The sequence below is a fragment of the Scyliorhinus torazame genome, chromosome 15 (genome assembly GCF_047496885.1).
Source record: "Scyliorhinus torazame isolate Kashiwa2021f chromosome 15, sScyTor2.1, whole genome shotgun sequence".
NCBI classification, from domain to species: Eukaryota; Metazoa; Chordata; class Chondrichthyes; order Carcharhiniformes; family Scyliorhinidae; genus Scyliorhinus; species Scyliorhinus torazame.
This window is the reverse complement of record NC_092721.1, coordinates 56,645,137-56,666,579: the sequence shown is the minus strand read 5'-3', so window position 1 is coordinate 56,666,579 and position 21,443 is coordinate 56,645,137. Positions and strand designations below refer to the sequence as shown.

The 21,443-nt window shown below is 46.6% G+C and overlaps 1 protein-coding gene across 1 annotated transcript in view; it reads left to right on the top strand.

The window, feature by feature from the left end:
• The window catches only part of LOC140391603 (uncharacterized), a 114,210-nt gene extending 97,188 nt beyond the window's left edge, over positions 1-17,022 (top strand). Inside the window, exons 6-8 of the mRNA XM_072476259.1 lie at positions 2,147-2,225; positions 13,731-13,764; positions 14,439-17,022. Coding sequence (XP_072332360.1) covers positions 2,147-2,225; positions 13,731-13,764; positions 14,439-14,696 — 371 coding nt within the window. The 3' untranslated portion in view covers positions 14,697-17,022. The remainder of the gene's footprint in view (positions 1-2,146; positions 2,226-13,730; positions 13,765-14,438) is intronic.
• The last annotated feature ends 4,421 nt before the right edge of the window (positions 17,023-21,443 follow it).

The following is a 21,443-nucleotide window of genomic DNA, read 5'->3' as shown; positions in this document are numbered from 1 at the left end:
AGTGAATTTAAACCTGATGTGCTTCTGTGAAAAGGTTTTCTTAAAAAATCTTATGGATGTTGAAAAGAAAGTAAGGATTACTTACTGTTATATTCTTTGGGGGTTGTATTTGAATTGATGGTTGCTAAGATGTTGACTGTATGTTTTAAAAAGGTTAACTTGAGTTCATAGAATAAACATTGTTTTGCTTAAAAAATACTGTTAGATGTCTGCTGCATCACACCTGTAGAGTAGGCCGTGTGCTCCCCATACCAGAATCTATTAAAAGTTGTGGGTCAGGTGAACTCCATGATAAACCTTGGGGTTCTCTAAACCCTGGCCCATAACAAATTGGGGGCTCGTCCGGGATAAAAGTCTATCTATTGGATTGGCTTAGTGAACTTAAAGACAGTGAGGGGTGAGCATATTGTGGTTGCTTTTCAGGTGTGGTATTCCAGTTTAAGTAGGGAGTGTGTTGTGGACAATGGCTCTTTCAGAGGCTCTGACATTTTTGGGGGTGGAGAAGGTCACAAGCAGTACCTTACGGACAGAGGCTAAAAGCAAACTGTTAGATTTGGCAAAAAACATTGCAGTTGACATTACCTGACAAAGTGCGAAAAGATGAGGTAATTATAGCGGAGGCTAAGCATTTAAAATTGCCTGAGATACAGTCTGACTCATTGGAAATGGCAAAACTTCAGTTACAGATCATGCAACTTGAACATGAGAAAGAATTAAAGCAGTTGAATACGAAAGAGATAGAGAGGAAAAAGAAAGAGAGAGAGAGGAAAAAGAAAGAGAGACAGAGTTTGAACTTCAGAAAATGGCCATGAAACATGACAGTCAGTTAAAATTGGTGGATTTAAAGGGAAATGTACAGTTTGAGGAGAGAGATGAGGATAGTGAGAAGAGCGTCAAAGTCGAAGGCTTGGTGGGGATCTATTTAAATCTGTCCAAGCATTGCAAAGGTTTGACGAGAAGGAGGTAGAAGCCTTTTTCATTTCATCTGAGAAGGTGGCTAAACAAATGAAATGGCCACAGGACATGTGGGTATCACTGATTCAAACAAAGCTGGTAGGTAGGGCTAGTGAAGTGTTTGCATCACTACCGGAGGAGGTATCTGGGACGTATGAGGAGGTGAAAAAATCCATCTTAGGTGCATATGAACTAGTGCCTGAAGCTTACAGACAAAGGTTTAGAAATTTAAGGAAAGAATTTGGTCAAATATACATAGCGTTTGAAAGGATCAAACAGAGTAATTTTGATAGGTTGATAAGGGCTTTGAAAATAGACCAAACGCATGAAGCTCTCAAAGAAATTATACTTTTGGAGGAGTTTAAAAATTTAATTCCTGATGTAGTGAGAATTCATGTGGAAGAGCAGAGGGTTAAAACTGTGAGGTTAGCGGCAGAAATGGCAGATGATTATGAATTAGTTCATAAATCAAAGCTTGGTTTCTGACATCAGTTTCAGCCTGTGAGGGATAGAAACTGGAGACATGAGAAATACTCAAGTGGTAGAGGCAAAGGTGATCTGATAGGAGACAATAAGGAGAGTACACCTCAGATTAAAAAAGAAATCCAGGAAGGCGGTACGGAAATGAAAAGTTTCAAATGTTTTCACTGTAATAAACTAGGCCATGTAAAGTCACAGTGTTGGTGGATGAAGAAAAGCACTAGGAAGGCTGATGTGGTAAAACAGGATCAGACAGTGGGGTTTGTTAAAGTGGTAAAGGAAAGCCCAAGTGAAGCGAAGGAGGTGCAAAAGATTGTACAGCCTGATCAAGAGGTGATTGATAAGAAGGTGCCAGATGTCTTTAAAGAATTTACTTGTGTGGGTAAAGTTTACTCATGTGTATCAGGAGGGGACAAAATCACATTGCAGAAATCTGTGGCTCTTAGCCTTTATTGATTGAATGGGCGAAAGTAATGACCCTTTGAATGAAAGAATTAAATTGTTTATGTCACAAGTAGGCTTCAAATGAAGTTACTGTGAAAAACCCCTAGCCACCACATTCCGGCGCCTGTTCGGGGAGGCTGCTACAGTGGTAAATGATAGAAAAGAGGATTTTAATGCCTGTGTTACTAAAAAAAACTTGAAATCAATTAAGGCAAATAAATGAAGTGCTGTGGATGAAGGATTTAGTGATTGTGATTTATTATTACAGGGTTTCCTACAAGAGCTGCGCTAATAGCAGTATGTGTGATCTTCGCAGCAAGTACCTGTTTTTGCTATGTTTTGAGATGGTAAGTAGGTTTAAATTCAGATTTATGGAACTGGCAGCAGTCTAAATTGTCACACATTTATTCTATTAACTTCAAATATCCCTTCAAAAAGTTCATTAGAATTGAGGCTATTGGGCTGACCCACAGCCTGTGCAATGCCCACAAAATACCATCTCCCTCTGCTGGGGGGTTATTTGCTGAATACGCTCCTGAAGTAAGCCTGGTCCAGTGACATGACATATTGGGAAATTCCCTGAGTTTTTAGAGATCATCTCCCATTGGGAGATGGGAAAATTCACAGAGCTGTGTTTAAAATCGGTCCTTAAATCACTGAGGGTGAGTATATCTCAGCCCTATGGCTACAGTGAGGGCATCAAGGCTAAATGATGAACTGGAGGATTGAATCGAGTTCTTGAGCTGCCAACAGGAAGCAGCACTCGGGAGGTCATAAGGCTAGAAATTGAGGCATGCAGCCCCTGACTTTACATTCCTTGAATTTAATGAGCTGAAAATCACAGGCTGTGAAGCTGTGGAATCCCGCCAGGCTCTTCCTATGAGTATCATCCCTTGTTGGCAGCGCAGGAGTCTGCAATTAGCCCTTAAAGCTACTGAAAATGCTGACAGCTTTTGTATGCTTTGATCTATAACCAGTAACCTGTTCCAAATTCCAAAACAGGCCATCTAAGATCAAAGAGAATAATAAAAACAGGAACAGATGACCTCAGACTGTGTATACTCATTAACAGTAGGTGTGTCGGGCTGTTACACAAGCATTGAGCTCAGTATGTCACATCTGCATTGAAGTGCGGCTGTTAGTGGTAACTGTTTTAACATCTGTCTGTTGCACATGTGGAAAAGCAAATTGTTGACATTCAATACACACAGATTCGACCAGAAGTTCAAAGAGCTGACATTTCAGTCAATTTTCTGATTGGTCAGTTTCTCATCTGCAGAGAGAACATTAGGAAATCAAGAACCCACACAATAAAGTAGCTCAAGATTATTCACTAAAATGAATTGACAGAATGTGGGCTGCCTTGTGTGGAATATTTGCTGTCACCAGGATTCAGAGCTGAATACTGATTGGAAAGAAAGACTTGCCCAGAGGACTCCTTCACTACCTGCCTGCTCCTCCTTGACTGCCTGATGGTCACCCATTCCCTCTCTGCCTGCACACCTTTCTGCTGCAGGGTGACCTCATCCAAAAGCATGCAATCTATGCAACTTCTAACCTTGCAGTTGCAGCTGTCTCTCAAGCTCCAAGACCTGCAACTCGAACTCCCTCCTGACAACACTTTCTACACACGTAATTGTCCAGGGCATGAGAAGCACCCTGAATGTCCACATATCAAAGGATTGTATAGGACTCAGGCTCCCTGTCATGCTTCTATTTATTAGACAAACTAAAAACTTAATAGCGATTTATAAAAACATATAAAGCAACACTTTTTTTGTAACCTTTCTGATACTCATGCTCACTCGCTCCAGTTACTCACATGTATCAGATTAACCATTGTTGAAGTGCACTAATTAAGTCATTTGAGTTAACTTCTATTTGTATATAGTTTAGCAAACTAATTGGAATCACATCATTATTTCAATTGCCTATATTGCACATCCTTTGTTCCTGGCAGACCAATTACAGAACAAGCTACTGCTGAGTTTGGTAATAGTGCACATTTTTCAAATATAAGAATTCAAGTCCGGAAACTGAGCTTCGTGAGTCCGAAGCATATCGTAGAAGCTCAAGGGCGGATGTCCAGCTGCCTCAATTCCGGATATGCATTCATGGCTTGCGAAGCACAAGTTCAAAAAAAAGCTGTCTGTGTATCGCTGGTCTTCAACCATCTCTTTCCTTCATTGTTTCACTACAGAGCAGAAAGGTTCCGGTTAAATCAAACTGGCCAGCTTGGGAATTATTTCCTGTTGTGATAAAAAATAATCGATGCACTTCAATTTGTTGAGAGAAGAGGCCTATCTTGCAGATGGGACAAGGTGGAGAGGAAAGTAAAGGTGAAAAAGAAAGGAAAAGGAGAAGAAACAAATGAAAGAAGGATAGGAGCAGGAAGGAAGGAATTTCCACTCTCGCACATTTGAACATCTCTGAGAAATGTCCCAAGGTGCTGTACACCAACATTGACTATTTTTAGGTGCAGTCATTATTTAAATGGAGATAAATTTTATAAGTATTAGAGAGAGGAGTACAGATTGAGGAAAGAGCCTGTGTACCTCGTTACATATTTCAATTTCCAACCGTATAATACCAGGTTTGATTTTCTTTTAGGTTGTTGCATTAGAAAGTGGGGGCCATGCGGCTGGATCCTCTGTTCCTAAGACTCAGGGCAGGACTCTGCCAAAAAGTTTCATAGTTAATTTGTGACGGGTCTTTCAGCGAGTTTCCCGCCGGCTATGCCAGAGAGTTTCCCACCGCTATTCAATGACAGTTAGCCACTTTTTTGGGCCCTGGGGAATTTCTCACCGGTTTAGCCCACACTGAGAATTTTGAAAGGGTGCCCAGATCTGCAAGTGCTTGTGGGTCCCCCACACACCCCCACCCATGGGCAATGTCACACCCCACATACATGTACACTACCCCACACCCCCCAAGTGAGAACACCCGTCTATGGGGTCCCTGGGGACCCCCCTCTTCAGGCCCCCCAAGCTCCCTTACAGTACCCCCTCCCCACCCATCACTCACCTAACCTCCCGGAGGCCCATATTTACCTGCTCTGCAATCCCCCACCCTTCAAACCCCCCGCCACCCTCGTTTCATGCATGGCTCCCCATGCCCCTTGGCAGTGCCACCCTGACACTCGGGCATCCTTGCACTGCCACCCTGGCAAGACACCTGCTGGCTTGGCAATGCCATCGGGCACCTTGGCACTGCCAGGATGAGGGCCAGGGAGCCACCCTACACTTACTCTGACCACCCTGGGGTCTCCGGTGGTCCAGGTGCTGTTCCACCTGGTCCACATTTGTGTGGACCAGCATTGATCGGCGCCCAGCTGCAGCCTCCCCGGGGAGAACTGCAGGAGGCCAGTGTATCCTGGGCAGGTAGATCATAAGTAGGATTACAACCTACTTCCGTGAGCGTCATTTGGTACCGCCCATTTGGAGCGGGGCTCCGACTCCGATCTCTCGCAGGACTTCGGATAATCCCAAGAGAGTCTCATGCGAGAGCACAGCGCGGCTGGAGAATTGTGCCCTTAGTGTCGATGCCGGGGCAGGATTTTTGGATCCATGACAGCAAAACTGGTGCCGCACCTGGACCGATTCAGCGACTGATAAGGACCTAGCACCGACGCCACGTGGAACACAATCGGTTCCAATGAGAAACAGCCCCAGATGCGCCAGATTTGCGTTTGACACCCAGGAGGTTGACAAGTTGCAGCTACATATATACAGTCCACTCCACACACACACCCCATCCCAGCCAACAAGATGAGCACGCAAGAGACATGGCTTCCTCTGGGAATCAATCATCATTCGGAGAATGAGGAGAGGTTTGCAGAGCAGAAAAGCTGCTCAAAGTGGGAGGTGGACATTAAGAAGGGCTTTCAGTAGTTGGTCATATCCGTTGAAGGTTAGAGAAAAATTCATTTACCTCAACTCTGGCAAGGACAATACTTGATGTATCTTTGTTTTACAAAAGAGGTTGTGAATAAAACCTAGCAACTATTCCATGCACAGCTGCAACCAAAATAAAGCAAGGACTACATTGCCTGTGGTTATTGAGTAACCAGAGTCTTAACATTTATGGTTTTGGCTCCTTCCAGTCTGCTGAGGGATATCACAAAGGCTCACGTAACAGAGACACAGCTTCCCTGTTATAAAGACAAGCAAGTGAGCAAGCACAAGGGTTTGCAAAGACTGCATGCTTTGCCAGTGTGCAGGGTGCCAATGACTTTGGATTTCGGCGGGAGCGGTGCGCAAGGGACGTCTGGGAGGTAAGTTTTTACTTTAAAAACCCTTACCTTTGCAGGAGCAGCACTTTGGATTTCGGCGGGAGCGGTGCGCAAGGGACTTCTGGGAGGTAAATTTTTACTTTAAAAACCCTTACCTTTGCAGGGGCAGCACTTTGGATTTCGGCGGGAGCGGTGCGCAAGGGACTTCTGGGAGGTAAGTTTTTACTTTAAAAACCCTTACCTTTGCAGGAGCAGCACTTTGGATTTCTGCGGGAGCGGAGCGCAAGGGACTTCTGGGAGGTAAGTTTTTACTTTAAAAACACTTACCTGGTCCCGTTTCTGTTCTTCTTTTCTGTTTTTTTTTTAATATAAGGCGGGAACCGGAAGTTCGACCGCGGACTTCTGAGAAGGCCGCCCCCCCCCAACCAATAAATTCTGGTGGAGAGGAAACCCGAGACACTACACGTGTAGTGTCTCCCACCCACCCTCCTCCTCTAACCTAATATTAAGACCCATTGGTGTGAGGTAAGTGCCATATTATTATTATATTTTTTAAATTTTTATTTATTTATTAACCAGTTCTTGGTTGGAGGTTAGAGGGATGGCAGGGAAGGTAGTGCAATGTTCCTCCTGCAGGATGTTTGAGGTGAGGGATGCCGTTAGTGTCCCTGCTGATTTTACCTGCAGGAAGTGCAGCCATCTCCAGCTCCTCCAAGACCGAGTTAGGGAACTGGAGCTGGAGTTGGATGAACTTCGGATCATTCGGGAGGCAGAGGGGGTCATAGATAGCAGCTTCAGGGAATTAGTTACACCAAAGATTGGAGATAGATGGGTAACTGTAAGAGGGACTGGGAAGAAGCAGTCAGTGCAGGGATCCCCTGCGGTCGTTCCCCTGAGTAACAAGTATACCGCTTTTGATACTTGTGGGGGAAACGACTTACCAGAGGTAAGCCATGGGGGACGGGCCACTGGCATGGAGTCTGTCCCTGTTGCTCAGAAGGGAAGGGGGGAGAGGAGCAGAGCATTAGTAATTGGGGACTCGATAGTCAGGGGCACAGATAGGAGATTTTGTGGGAGCGAGAGAGACTCACGTTTGGTATGTTGCCTCCCAGGTGCAAGGGTACGTGATGTCTCGGATCGTGTTTTCCGGGTCCTTAAGGGGGAGGGGGAGCAGCCCCAAGTCGTGGTCCACATTGGCACTAACGACATAGGTAGGAAAGGGGACAAGGATGTCAGGCAGGCTTTCAGGGAGCTAGGATGGAAGCTCAGAACGAGAACAAACAGAGTTGTTATCTCTGGGTTGTTGCCCGTGCCACGTGATAATGAGATGAGGAATAGGGAGAGAGAGAAATTAAACACGTGGCTACAGGGATGGTGCAGGCGGGAGGGATTCAGATTTCTGGATAACTGGGGCTCTTTCTGGGGAAGGTGGGACCTCTACAGACAGGATGGTCTACATCTGAACCTGAGGGGCATAAATATCCTGGGGGGGAGATTTGTTAGTGCTCTTTGGGGGGGTTTAAACTAATACAGCAGGGGCATGGGAACCTGGATTGTAGTTTTAGAGTACGAGAGATTGAGAGTATAGAGATCAGGAGCACAGAATTGACTTCGCAGGAGGGGGCCAGTGTTCAGGTAGGTGGTTTGAAGTGTGACTACTTCAATGCCAGGAGTATACGAAATAAGGCAGGGGAACTGGCAGCATGGGTTGGTACCTGGGGCTTCGATGTTGTGGCCATTTCGGAGACATGGATAGAGCAGGGACAGGAATGGTTGTTGCAGGTTCCGGGGTTTAGGTGTTTTAGTAAGCTCAGAGAAGGAGGCAAAAGAGGGGGAGGTGTGGCGCTGCTAGTCAAAAACAGTATTACGGTGGCGGAGAGGATGCTAGATGGGGACTCTTCTTCCGAGGTAGTATGGGCTGAGGTTAGAAACAGGAAAGGAGAGGTCACCCTGTTGGGAGTTTTCTATGGGCCTCCAAATAGTTCTAGGGATGTAGAGGAAAGGATGGTGAAGATGATTCTGGATAAGAGTGAAAGTAACAGGGTAGTTATTATGGGAGACTTTAACTTTCCAAACATTGACTGGAAAATATATAGTTCGAGTACATTAGATGGGTCGTTTTTTGTACATTGTGTGCAGGAGGGTTTCCTGACTCAATATGTTGACAGGCCAACAAGAGGAGAGGCCACATTGGATTTGGTTTTGGGTAATGAACCAGGCCAGGTGTTAGATTTGGAGGTAGGTGAGCACTTTGGGGACAGTGACCACAATTCGGTGATGTTTACGTTAGTGATGGAAAGGGATAAGTATACCCCGCAGGGCAAGAGTTATAGCTGGGGGAAGGGCAATTATGATGCCATTAGACATGACTTGGGGGGGATAGGTTGGAGAAGTAGGCTGCAAGTGTTGGGCACACTGGATATGTGGAGCTGGTTTATGGAACAGCTACTGCGTGTTCTTGATAAGTACGTACCGGTCAGGCAGGGAGGAAGGCGTCGAGCGAGGGAACCGTGGTTTACCAAAGAAGTGGAATCTCTTGTTAAGAGGAAGAAGGAGGCCTATGTAAAGATGAGGAGTGAAGTTTCAGTTGGGGGCGCTTGATAGTTACAAGGTAGCGAGGAAGGATCTAAAGAGAGAGCTAAGACGAGCAAGGAGGGGACATGAAAAGTATTTGGCAGGTAGGATCAAGGAAAATCCAAAAGCTTTCTATAGGTATGTCAGGAATAAGCGAATGACTTGGGAAAGAGTAGGACCAGTCAACGACAGGGATGGGAAGTTGTGTGTGGAGTCTGAAGAGATAGGCGAGATACTAAATGAATATTTTTCGTCAGTATTCACTCAGGAAAAAGATAATGTTGTGGAGGAGAATGCTGAGACCCAGGCTATTAGAATAGATGGCATTGAGGTACGTAGGGAAGAGGTGTTGGCAATTCGTGGACAGGCTGAAAATAGATAAGTCCCCGGGGCCTGATGGGATTTATCCTAGGATTCTCTGGGAAGCCAGGGAAGAGATTGCTGGGCCTATGGCTTTGATTTTTATGTCATCATTGGCTACAGGAATAGTGCCAGAGGACTGGAGGATAGCAAATGTGGTCCTGTTGTTCAAGAAGGGGAGTAGAGACAACCCCGGCAACTATAGACCAGTGAGCCTCACGTCTGTTGTGGGTAAAGTCTTGGAGGGGATTATAAGAGACAAGATTTATAATCATCTAGATAGGAATAATATGATTAGGGATAGTCAGCATGGCTTTGTGAAGGGTAGGACATTCCTCACATACCTTATTGAGTTTTTTGAGAAGGTGACTGAACAGGTAGACGAGGGTAGAGCAGTTGATGTGGTGTATATGGATTTCAGTCGAGCAGGCTGCTTTATCTTGCATGTTTCAAGTTTGTGAGTGTTTTTGGAGCTACACTCATTCAGGTAATTGGAGAGAATTCCTTCATAATCATGGGGAGGTGATGCCATAGTGGTATTGTCACTAGGCTAGTAATCCAGAGATCCAGGGATTCTGTGGACCCTGTGGACTCTGGTTCTGGTGAAATTTAAATTCAATGAAAATCAGGAATTAACAGTTTAACGATGACCATGAAACCATTGTCAATTGTCACAAAAACCTATCTGGTTCACTGATGTTCTTTAGGGAAGGAAATCTGCCCTCATAGAATTTACAGTGCAGAAGGAGGTCATACGGCCCATCGAGTCTGCTCCGGCTCTTGGGAAAAGCACCCTACCCAATCCCACACCTCCATCCTATCCCCATAACCAGTAACCCCACTTTAACCTTTTTGGAAGCTGAGGGCAATTTAGTACGGCCAATCCACCTAACACGCATATCTTTGGACTGCGGGAGGAAACCGGAGCACCTGGAGGAAACCCACGCAGACACAGAGAGAACACCGCACAGACAGTGACCCAAGCTGGGAATTGAACCTGGGACCCTGGAGCTGTGAAGCAACTGTGCTAACCACTGTGCTACCATGCTGCACATCTTAACCTATTCTGGCCTGCATGTGACTCCAGACCCATAGTAATGTGGTTGACTCTGAAATGGCCTAGCAAGCTACTCAGTTCAAGAAAGAGCAATCAGTGATAGGCAGTGAATGGCCCAGCCAGAAACACCTACATCCCATGAATGAATAAAATAAACCTGATTTGTTCCTTGTAGATGATGGACATGATTTGGGGAGTGAGGAGGTTAATTTAGTGATAACAGTTCCGTTGAATGCCAAGGGGAGATGGTGAGAATCTCCCTTGTTGGAGATGGTCATTTGGCACAAATGTGACTTGTCACTTATCAGCCCAAATCTGAATGTTGAATCTGAATCTAATGGGCTTCATTATCTGAGGAGTCACAAATGGTGCTGAACATTGAGCAATCATCAGCAAACATACCCACTTCTGACCTTATGATGGAAGGAAGATCAAAGATGTATCATCTGAAGATGGTTGGGCCTAGGACATGACCCTGAGGAACTCCTTCAGCAATATCCTGGAGCTAATATGATGGATCAACAACCGCCACAAACATCTTCCTTTATGCTAGGTGATTTCACCCATTGGAGAGTTTTCCCTCTGATCTCCACTGACTTCAATTTTGGTTGGGCTTCTTGATGCTACACTTATTGAAATGTTGAATTTTATGTCAAGGCAGCCACTCTCACGTCACCTCTGGAATCCAGCTCTTTAGTCACATTTGGACTAAGTCTGTAATGAGGTTAGGAGCTGAATAATGTTGGCAGATACCAAATTGAGCTATGTTGGGCGGGTAATTGCTATTTGACAGCACCTTGCTGATAGCTGAGAGTAAACTGATGGTTCAATAATTCCACGGACTTGGATTTGTCCTGTTTTTTATGGACAGGACATATCTGTGCAATTAGAATCATAGAAATATGGAATTCCTACAGTGCAGAAGGAGGCCATTCAGCCCATCAAGTCTGCACCAGCCCCGCCACAAAAACGCAATCCTTTCCAATCTTTGAACACCAAGGGGCAAGTTATCATGACCAATCCACCTAACCTGCACATCTTTGGACTGTGCGAGGAAACTGGAGTTCCCAGAAGAAACCCACACAGACACGGGGAGAACGTGCAAACTCCACACAGACAGCCACCCTGTCATGATATCCACATCGGCATATCATGGTGCAATCACACACACACTGATGGACAGGTAGTTGGACCAACCAACACACACACAACATCGCAGCCAATCACCAGTGAGAGCACACGCACTATAAAACAGGGAGCACCACAGTTCCCGCTCATTCTACCAGGAGATAGCACAGAGCTCACAGCGTGCCACTCAGACATGGACCATGTGCTGAGTGCCTCACCAAGAAAGTGATAGGGCTGGGTCCACAGGTTAGCTGGTGAAGCACGAACCTCAGCCAGCAGTTAGTAGTTGTTATTGTTTAAGACAATAAAACAGAGTTGTACCATCTACAGCCGTGTTGGATCATTTGTGCATCGGAACACCCAATACGACACACCCAAGGTCGGAATCAAACCCACGTTCCTGGCACTGTGAGGCAGCAGTGCTAAGAATTCTATAACTCGATGATTCTCTCTGGTAAAGCCCACATGACAACAAGTTGTTCCCTGATCATGAGCCTGATAACATTGAGGTCCTAGTAAGATGTGGAGCTGCCATGCATTTCTGTGTGATTTTCTAACTGCTGCTGTCAGAGGCAGAGATGAAGGGAAGGAGAGAGCTGGATGCCTCCAAGGAGCAGCCAACCCGTGACCCCAACCCTCCACCCTCCCAGGCGGATGACCATGCCTGACAAGGGTTCATGCATTTAGTCTTTCTGTGACACCAAGGAATCGTCTCTGTGGGTTCCTCCCACAAGTCCCGAAAGACGTGCTGTTAGGCGAATTGGATATTCTGAATTCTCCCTCAATGTACCTCCCTCAGGCGTCGGAGTGTGGCAACTAGGTGCTTTTCACAGTAACATCATTGCAGTGTTAATGTAAGCCTACTTGTGACAATAAAGATTATATACAAAGTATGCAGTTTAAAGCCTAGTGGAAACAACTGGAATAATATCAGAGGGAAGATCTTCATATATGACTCTCATTAACTTGATGAAAGAGCAATGTCTCCATTCACAGTTATGTATGAAGAGGAGGAATACCGATCTCTAGTTCTTCAGGAAGCCCTTCACCGCGAAGGGATAGGGTGGAAATGCCACACCTAGACAAAGGCCGGAACTGGCTTGCTGGATTTCAGATGGTTGGAAAACTGTAAAGGATATTCTCTCTAAATGTATTACTTCAATGCAGTCACAGATCAACTGAGATATTAATGATTCAGGCTGTAGGCAAGTGATCAGTGGTTTTTGTACTGATCTTCAACCAGATGTGGAGAAAGAGGGCCCATTTCAGGTTGGCACAGGGCCAGGAAGAGCAAGGGCCAGCAGGCTTCAAGAAGGTCAAGAGTCCACTGCAAAGGTGACGATTGGCCCGACCACAGATGTATTGCAACCTGTAGCTACAAATGAGTGAAAGGTAATGCTGAAGGCTTCTTTGGGTGTTTCAAGATGTGGTTGCTCACATCTGCCAGCTTCTCTATAAGGAACTGCAGCTGCAAGGTCTTGGAGGGAATCCTATGCTGGTGGCATTGAAGGTCACTGCCAGTGAATCCTTCCACACCACCACTACAGATCCATGAGGCATCTCCCAGTCAGCAACACACAAGTGCACATGGGAGAGTGCAACAGTATGTCAAATTACACCTGGATCCTAAAAGCCAGGTTGCAAGAGTGTTGGAATTTGCAGCAATCTCAGGTTTCCCACAAGTGTAGAGTGGACTTGACTGTACACATGTGGCCTTGAGACCACCCTGGCAGCAGCCAGTCACATTAATCAATTGAAATGGATTCCACTCGTTGAACATGTAGCTGTTACGTGATCATAGAAGGCAAATCCTGCATGATTGTGCTCGGTGCCCAGAGAGCACTCAATGACGACGTTCTGATCCATTCCCAAGTGCCACAGATTTTTGAAGGATGTCAGTGATTGCAAGGCTGTCTCCTCCAGGTCAAGAGATACTTTCAGTTGATGATGCTAGTTTGCCATCTGACGAGGGCTGTTGAGGAGAGCTACAATGATGCACATGCTTCCACCCAGTCCATGATTGAGCAGGCTATAGGCCTCCTAAAGTTGAGGTTCATGTGTTTTTGTTGGAATCAGGAGAGAAGTCAGACATATTGGGAGAGGGAGCAGCAGTGCTTATGATAAATATTCACCCTTGTTTTAACTTATGTAATGTTTAGCTTTGCTTCTTCAAGAGGCAATCAATATTGGTACCAGCGGTCTCAGGGAAAACCAAGGTGCAGCAGCAGTCAGAAGCAAGCCCTGTAGTTCCCAATGCAGGGGGATGAACAGCTGCATTAGACATGGATAACAGGCATCACTTCTTATTCTTTTACCGGGATGGTGCTTGGTGAGATTGCATAAGAATGTGTCAGTCCATTTGTCCCTACTTTAGTCCCCCAACAGTAACCATGTCCAAACAATGGTGCTAATGATCCCAATTTTGCACCTTGTCAGTCTTGAGTTATGGCAAGTTTGAAATAATATTACTGATTGTATTACATTTGTAACCTTGTATTTCAGGCATAGAAGAAAACAACTGGTTGTTATTCCCCAGGTGAGAACATATTACTCTTTATTCTTAGTATCAATAGCTACGTGCAGGAGTGGCGTATTGGCTCTGAGAGGATCTTATGAGGAGAAAATGGGGGAGTCTGGAGGAGGAAAGGCCTCTAAATGTCCCCATGAGACCGAGAGGAATGCCTGCTGGTCCCACAAAGAAAACTGAAAGACTTACATTTCAGGGCCTCTTCACATCCCAGTCTTCTTCTGGTAGGAAAACCAAAGCTGCTTTCGTGATCAGGACTGAGTTAAAATTGCATTTGGCAATGACAACATTAGATCTAAATTGCATATTAAAAAGGCTTTTGAGTGAGTGGTTTTACAAAAGCCTATGTAAAAGTTATATTTGTGGCGATCTGGACAATGCCAGAGCATGTGTGTGACCTGGATGTTTTAATTGTGCATTGCTTGATTTCTTTATAGAAACAGCCTGATTAAAATGGACTGAATGAAAACCAAGTGAATTATATAAAGACTGGGCAATCCACCAAGGCAGATTACTTACTGTCCATGGGGCGTTGGGGTACACACACACACACACACAAAACCTACCAAAAATGTTCCTGGCTGGATGACGTATTGATTACTTTTGCAATTGATGATTTCAGCTGCCCTAGGTTTATTACCTATTAGAAGTGTTGAAATTAATTTATAATTTATATTTTTCAGCAATATTCTGTTCAAAACAGTGGATACCAGACTGCCAAGGATGGCCTTCACTGCATCAAAACACAAGATGATGCAAGCAGGGTTAATAAACCAAAGGATTCCCAAATAAATACTGGCTCTACAAATACAAGCCAGGAGATTCTGGGTGATGTTGATGTATTCTGTGCTGCTAAACAAGATAACAATGCACCTGAAGATTCCAAACAGAATGTTAAATCTCTCAAGCTTGATACAAATAATCAGGCGTCTGTAGTTTAAGTAACACCAACAATGAAGTACATTCCATTGTTGCAGCCTTGAAAGGCTAGTTTGATTGTTTGTAAGCCAGCCCCAAGTTTGTATGGAAAATGAAGCAAATTCTCACATGGCCCTAGTCAGCCAGAAGTGGCCTGTGACTTGAAACACTGAAGGGACCAGAAGAATACTCTTTTGACTGCTTATTTAGTTTAGTTTTTTTCCTTCATGGAGTCTCCCAAAGTCAGACAGTAAGGTTGGACTTATCTGCAGATTACTCTGTCAATCTGCAATTGCCCTCTGGGAGACTTTCCTCTAGCTTGCCTAACCTTATAGCTTAGATCGGTTTTAGTATCAAATGAAAGTGAAGATATATTTCAACAATTAAACCACTATTATATATTTGATAGCTGATATTGCTCATAATTCAAAATTTATTTTTATATTTGAGGAGAAAATCAGCAGGTCTGTTTTGAAGTGCATCGCTGAGATACTGTAAAACAGTTTCTGAAATTATTTTGCCTCCAGAACTCCATTGAAAAACCCAGTCCAAGTGTTGATCAGACTTAAAGAAAATCTTTCAGACATCAGTCCTCAATTTCATAGAATCCCTACAGTGCAGTAGGAGGCCATTTGGCCCATCAAATCTACACTGACCCTCCAAAAGGATATGCTACCCATGTCCACTCCACCATCCACCCCAGCCTATCCTCATAACCTAACCTGCACATCTTTGGACACTAAGAGGCAATTTAGCATGGTCAATCCATCTAACCCACACATGTTTGGACAGTGTGAGGAACAGGACCACCCAGAGGAAACCCACGCAGGCAAGGGGAGAACGTGCAAACTCCACACAGTTACCCAAGACCGGAATTGAATCCGGGTCCCTGGCGCTGTGAGGCATCAATACTAACCACTGTGCTACTATGCCGCACTTTTATCTTTTATTTGTGTGAACCTGGGTCCCCTTGTTCTACTCTTCAAATTTATTGTAAAGTGCTTTCTGCACTTTTGTTTCCACTCCCTTCATTATTTCAAATGCATTTATAGGATTGGTTCTTAAGTGCCAACTTTCCAGGCTAAAAAGCCCAGTGGTACAGCTTTTCTTCACAACTCAAATGTTTGTCACTCAGGATTCCAGCATTTGATTGACCACTTTGTTTCTCAGCAGCAAACCATGGCACATTGCTCAAGATATGATCGGACTTTTTGATCACAACCTTTTGTTTGACTAATAACCTGGTTATTAATCATATTCTATAGACTTATCGCAATATGCTGAAGCTTAATTTCAATTTCAAAGCAAAGAGTTTATCAGCCCTAAACTGGATGCAGGAAATAGCCTGGACTGCCACATGAATCATACAAACTTCAACAGTAATAGGGCGGCACGGTGGCACAGTGGTTAGCACGGCTGCATCACAGCTCCAGGGTCCCGGGTTCAATTCCGGCCTTGAGTCACTGTCTGTGTGGAGTTTGCACTTTCTCTCCTTTTCTGCGTGGGTTTCCTCCCGGTTCTCTGGTTTCCTCCCACAGTCCAAAGATGTGCAGGCTAGGTGGATTGGCTATGCTAAATTGCCCCTTAGTGTCCAAATATTAGGTGGGTTACAGAGTTACAAGGATAGGATGGAGGCATCGGAATACATAGGGTGCTCTTGCCAAGGGCCGGTGCAGACTCCATGGGCGAATAGCCTCCTTCTGCACTGTAAATCCTATGATTCTATGAGTAATAATATACTTCATTCATCACAACTAATTAAATAACCATCACATTGTTCAGAGCTTGGGCATAATCATTAGTAAGGGAAAATCGGGTGGTGAGTAGGCTGTGTCACTTTACCTCTGTTTTGATCTCGGTTAATGTCCCCTCATCACTCGAAATTCCAGATTATAAGAGGTTTGGGTCAGGTAAACAAGTAAAAACTGTTTCCACAAGCTAATGACAGAAGGACAAAGAGACACATTTAAGTGTTTGGGTAAGCGATAAAGGCGAGGAAGAACTTGTTGCCTTTGAGGGTTGTGGATATGGAAATAATCAATGATTTTGAAAGGAAATTGGATGGACATTTGAGGGAAATAAACTTCTCAGACCCTGGGGATAAAACAGGGGAATGAAACTGACCGGATTGCTCGACTGCGAGTTGACATGAATTTGTTACACTGAATGCATCTGTTCTGACTCTTTTCTGAATTAATTCATAATATTCTAACAATGAAATGGAATCTCATTGTATGTTTGATATTGGTACCTGTAAAATATTGGATGATGGATGATCAGCAATAATCTGACCGTGTGGCATGTCATTATCAAATACAGCTCCTCACGCCATCCTTGAAAAATAAAGACAAAAATACAACAAGGAGTCTTTTTTTAACATTTGATTGCCTTGGCAACACAACAGAAGTTAAGCTGTTATATAAAAGCTGTAAGTGCATGTGTCATTTCATATCATCAAGTGACCAAAGTTCATGCTCTTTGGCTACAATGGATTCTGCTCTTTCGGCCGCGATCTAACGGAACAGTTTCTAAGTGTCATTTGTGGCGGACTTTGCTGAGAGTTTCAGTCCGGCTTCGATGGCAAGTTCCCCACCGCGATCTAAACACACTTAGTCACATTTTGGGCCCTGGGGAGTTTCTCCCCGGCCAAGCCCACACTTTGGGTGTGATTTAATGGCCATGTTGCTCTTCAGTGAGAGGGTGATGAGGCCGTTAGAACGCGGGAGAGGCCATAATTGAGAACTGCGCTGGGCGCTGATCGGCTTGTGGTCGAACCGGCCCGCTCCCGTTGGCAAAATCTCAAACCTGGAGTGGCCAGAAACCAATAATCACGACTTAAGGCCATACAATGGGAACAATCCCTTATATAACGGCCTCCCGTGATCTAACCAACTCCCCAGCACATTGTCACGCATGCGCCGATTAGTACACCTTTTAAAATCGTGAATGTGTCGGAATGGCTGCTGCGGAATGCGAGGAGGTGAGTAGCTATCTTCGATCCCAGGCAATGAGCCGGGGGTTCTAGGGTTCCAGCCCCTGTGCTCGGGGGAAGGTGGTCCTTCCCCCCTCAACCCTCCCCCACCCTTACCCCTCTTCCCCCCATTCACCTCTCAGTGATCCTCGACCTCTTCCGTGCTTTACAACTGCGTCTAGGTGTGTCCCCAGGATGCACATCAGTGGTGGAGGCAATCTGTTGTCTCTCACGTCCCATGGCCTTTGGTGCCCTTGGCGGCTGGATCTCCTAGGGCCAGAGGGCCCCGCGCAACTTGCCGGCAGCATATGCCTGCCATGCCAACCTGTTCCGGGGTCTGACCCCGAGACGTGCCGTTCTCAGAGGGCTGGAATTTGGGGGACCTGGTAGTTGGGTGGCTGTGGGTTGGAACCCAGCGCTCCATCCTCCTGGTATATGGCATAATGCCCTGGGTTTCTCCTCAGGACGGAGGGGCAGCTGGATCAACCCCTGGCTGCCCCTCTGTCATCTGGCTCTGCCAGCCCTGGCGGCTCCCCAATGTCTGCAGCATGGTGTTGACGCCTTTGGCGATGCTCCTCAGTGACTGGAACATGCTCTGCAGCACCCCGGCAATGCCCACCCATGTCTGGGACACCTCCCCCAGTGACCACGACATGCTCTGGAGTTCATAGAATCATAGAATTTACAGTGCAGAAAGACGCCATTTGGCCTTTTGGGTCTGAACCAGCCCTTGGAAAGAGCACCCTACATAAGCCCACGCCTTCACCCTATCCCTGCAACCCAGTAACCCCACCTAACCTCAGCAATGCCCATCTGAGACTGGGACATGCTCCATAACACCTCATCAAGGTCCATGTGGGACTGGGACACGTCCCCCAGCAACTGGGGCATGCTGTCGAGGCACTCTGCCATTGCCATCACTGAGCTTTGACCAAGAGTCATCAGACTTGAAACATTAGCTCTTTTCTCTCCCTACAGATGCTGCCAGACCTGCTGAGATTTTCCAGCATTTTCTCTTTCGTTTCAGATTCCAGCATCCGCAGTAATTTGCTTTTATGGCCATCACTGACTGAGCCACGCCTTGGACACCTCCACTCATGCTGCTGCCGCTGCGCAACAGGCTCTCCACTGCACCCTAGCAGCGTTGGCCTCGGTGCCACACATTGCCGACGCTATCTCCTCCGCCCATTGCCTCTCGGATTCCTCCAATTGGCCATTGACCTACTGTCTCACCAGGGCCTTCCTGCCTCCACCTGATGTGCATCAGCAACTGTGTGGTGATCATCAGAAGCCTGACCATTACTGTCACCCACCAAGATCATAGAATTAACAGTGCAGAAGGAGGCCATTAGGCCCATCGAGTCTGCATCGGCCCTTGGAAAGAGCACCCTACCTTAGCCCATACCTCCACCCTATCCCCACACCTCCACCACATCCCCGTTACCCCAGCTAACGTTCTTTGGACACTAAGGGAAATTTAGCATAGCCAATCCACCTAACCTGCACATCTTTGGACTGGAGGAGGAAACCGGAGCACCCGGAGGAAGCCCACACAGACACGGAAAGAATGTGCAGACTCCACACAAACAGTGACCCAAGCCGGGATGTGTGTCTCTGTGCTGGTGAAGGATGGGGATGACAGCGGTGCTGAGAATACGGTGGTCTCCTTGGAGCTCTCCTCCGAGGTGTTCTCATGGGAGGCATGGGGGGGTTCACCATGGAGGGGCTGGCAGCTTCGGATGCAGATTCTACAGGAGAATGGACATGTGGTCAGTGGGAGGGATGGGTATACATGGCATGAACAACTCACATGTGACTGGTCATCTGGGCCGGTGTAACCTCACCTCTGAGCTGTTCCGCAACCTCTACATCGGTGACTGATCTGACCTTGGCCACTCCCGCAGCCTCCAGGACCCGTTCCTCATAGGGGGTGAGGACTCTGATGTCCAGCGCCACACTGTACTGCCCATCTGGGCACGATTCATTCATCATGGGGGTGCGGGGGGAGGGGGAGTATTGGGGGATGGAATGTATGTGGGGGCGATGGGGGGGGGGGTGCGGCAGGGGTCTGGGAATAACTGCTGGACATGGTAAGGGCCAGGACATGGTATGGTGCTGAGTGGGGGCGGTGCCAGGTGCATGGTCTTGGGGGGAGGGTGGCGGGCACCGGTGGTGTCAGTGGCTGGTACGAACCCACCCATGTGGCACGATGGAGGTCATTGATCTTCTTACGGCACTGGGTGCTGGTCTTCCTGGTGACACAGGGGAGTGCCCTGTGGCTGACCCTCCAAGCCCCTCATGGGAACCACATCCAACAATCTGGTCAGGTCGGTAACCCTGAATCGTGGCATGGCTGCAAGCTGTGTGGGGTTTAATCTGCAGATTCAGTGTAAGTGCAGCTCCCCCTTGTCAGCGGGGATGTGGTCCCACAGCGACTCAGTCGGCACAACCATAACTTGCGGCGTAAAACCCATGGGGCCACATTAAGTAGACCAATTAACGTTTGATACTGGGAAGCTCGTGGCATTTCCTGCTCATGACCACACTTAGAAACCTTTCCAGTAAATCAAGTCCATTGAATTATTTCCATCACTGGGAGCTGAACCCACTGGCCAGACCAGCTCCTCAGAGATCGAGTCACCATTTTGAAAGGTTGCCCTGATCTCCTTAAAACAGAGATGAGGAGGAATTTCTTCAGCCAGAGGATGGTGAATCTGTGGAACTCTTTGCCGCAGAAGGCTGTGGAGACCAAATCACAGTATCTTTCAGACAGAGATAGATAGGTTCATGATTAATAAGGGAACCAAGTGTTATGGGGAGAGGGCAGGAAAATGGGGATGAGAAAAATATCAGCCATGATTGAATGGCGGAGCAGACTCGATGGATCGAGTGGCCTAATTCTGCTCCTATGTCTTATGGTCCCCCACACACCCTCCATCCACGGGCAATGCCACCCCCAACACACATTGGCATTACCCCACACCCGCCAAAGTGATGACACCCTGCTATGGGGTCGCTGAGGGCCCTTCTTTTCGGGCCTTACCACACCCCCGTTTGGTCCTACCCCTTCCAGGACCCCTACCTTTCATTCCCACCAACCTTCCAGAAGCCCCTTCATATCCACCCTGCACCCCACCACCCTTCATACCACCTGCATGACCCGTGAAAGTGCCATCCTGGCAGTGCTTCTGCCGGCTTTGCAGTGCCACTCAGCCACCCCGGCAGTGCCGTAGTGGCAGTGCGAATGTGCCAGGCTGGCAGCCCCAAGGTGCCCGCATTCAAGGAGGAGGGCATGGGGGCATCCTGACCTGACGACTCAAGGGCCTCCGATGGCCAGGGGGACCAACCGGTGTGCCATTCCGCCTGATTCACATTTTGTACTGAACAGCGCCTGGCTGGGGATTCTCTGGGAAAGCCAGTAGATGCCAGGAGCCTGATAGATCCAGGTGAGCATGTCCAGACAGGTTCTAAACCTACTTAGGCGTGTGAGGCTTGGTTCTGCCGATTGTGGCGAGGTTCTGATCTTGACGCCTCGCAAGACCTGGGTAGATCTCATTGGCTGTTGGGAAGCCAGCGGGAGGCATCTCCTGGAATCTACCGGCCACATCACGCTCCTGTTCGGGCGCAAAGCGGCCTGTAGATCACACCCTTGATCTTCAATGCTCCAGCGATGACAAGGAACATATCAAGCCATGGGATTTTCATATCTTAAGGCATATTTCCCTTCAACTGCTTATTGTAAGCTAACATTTTCAAACTGCTCATAATATCTTACATCAAGGATTTTCAAACTCACGGT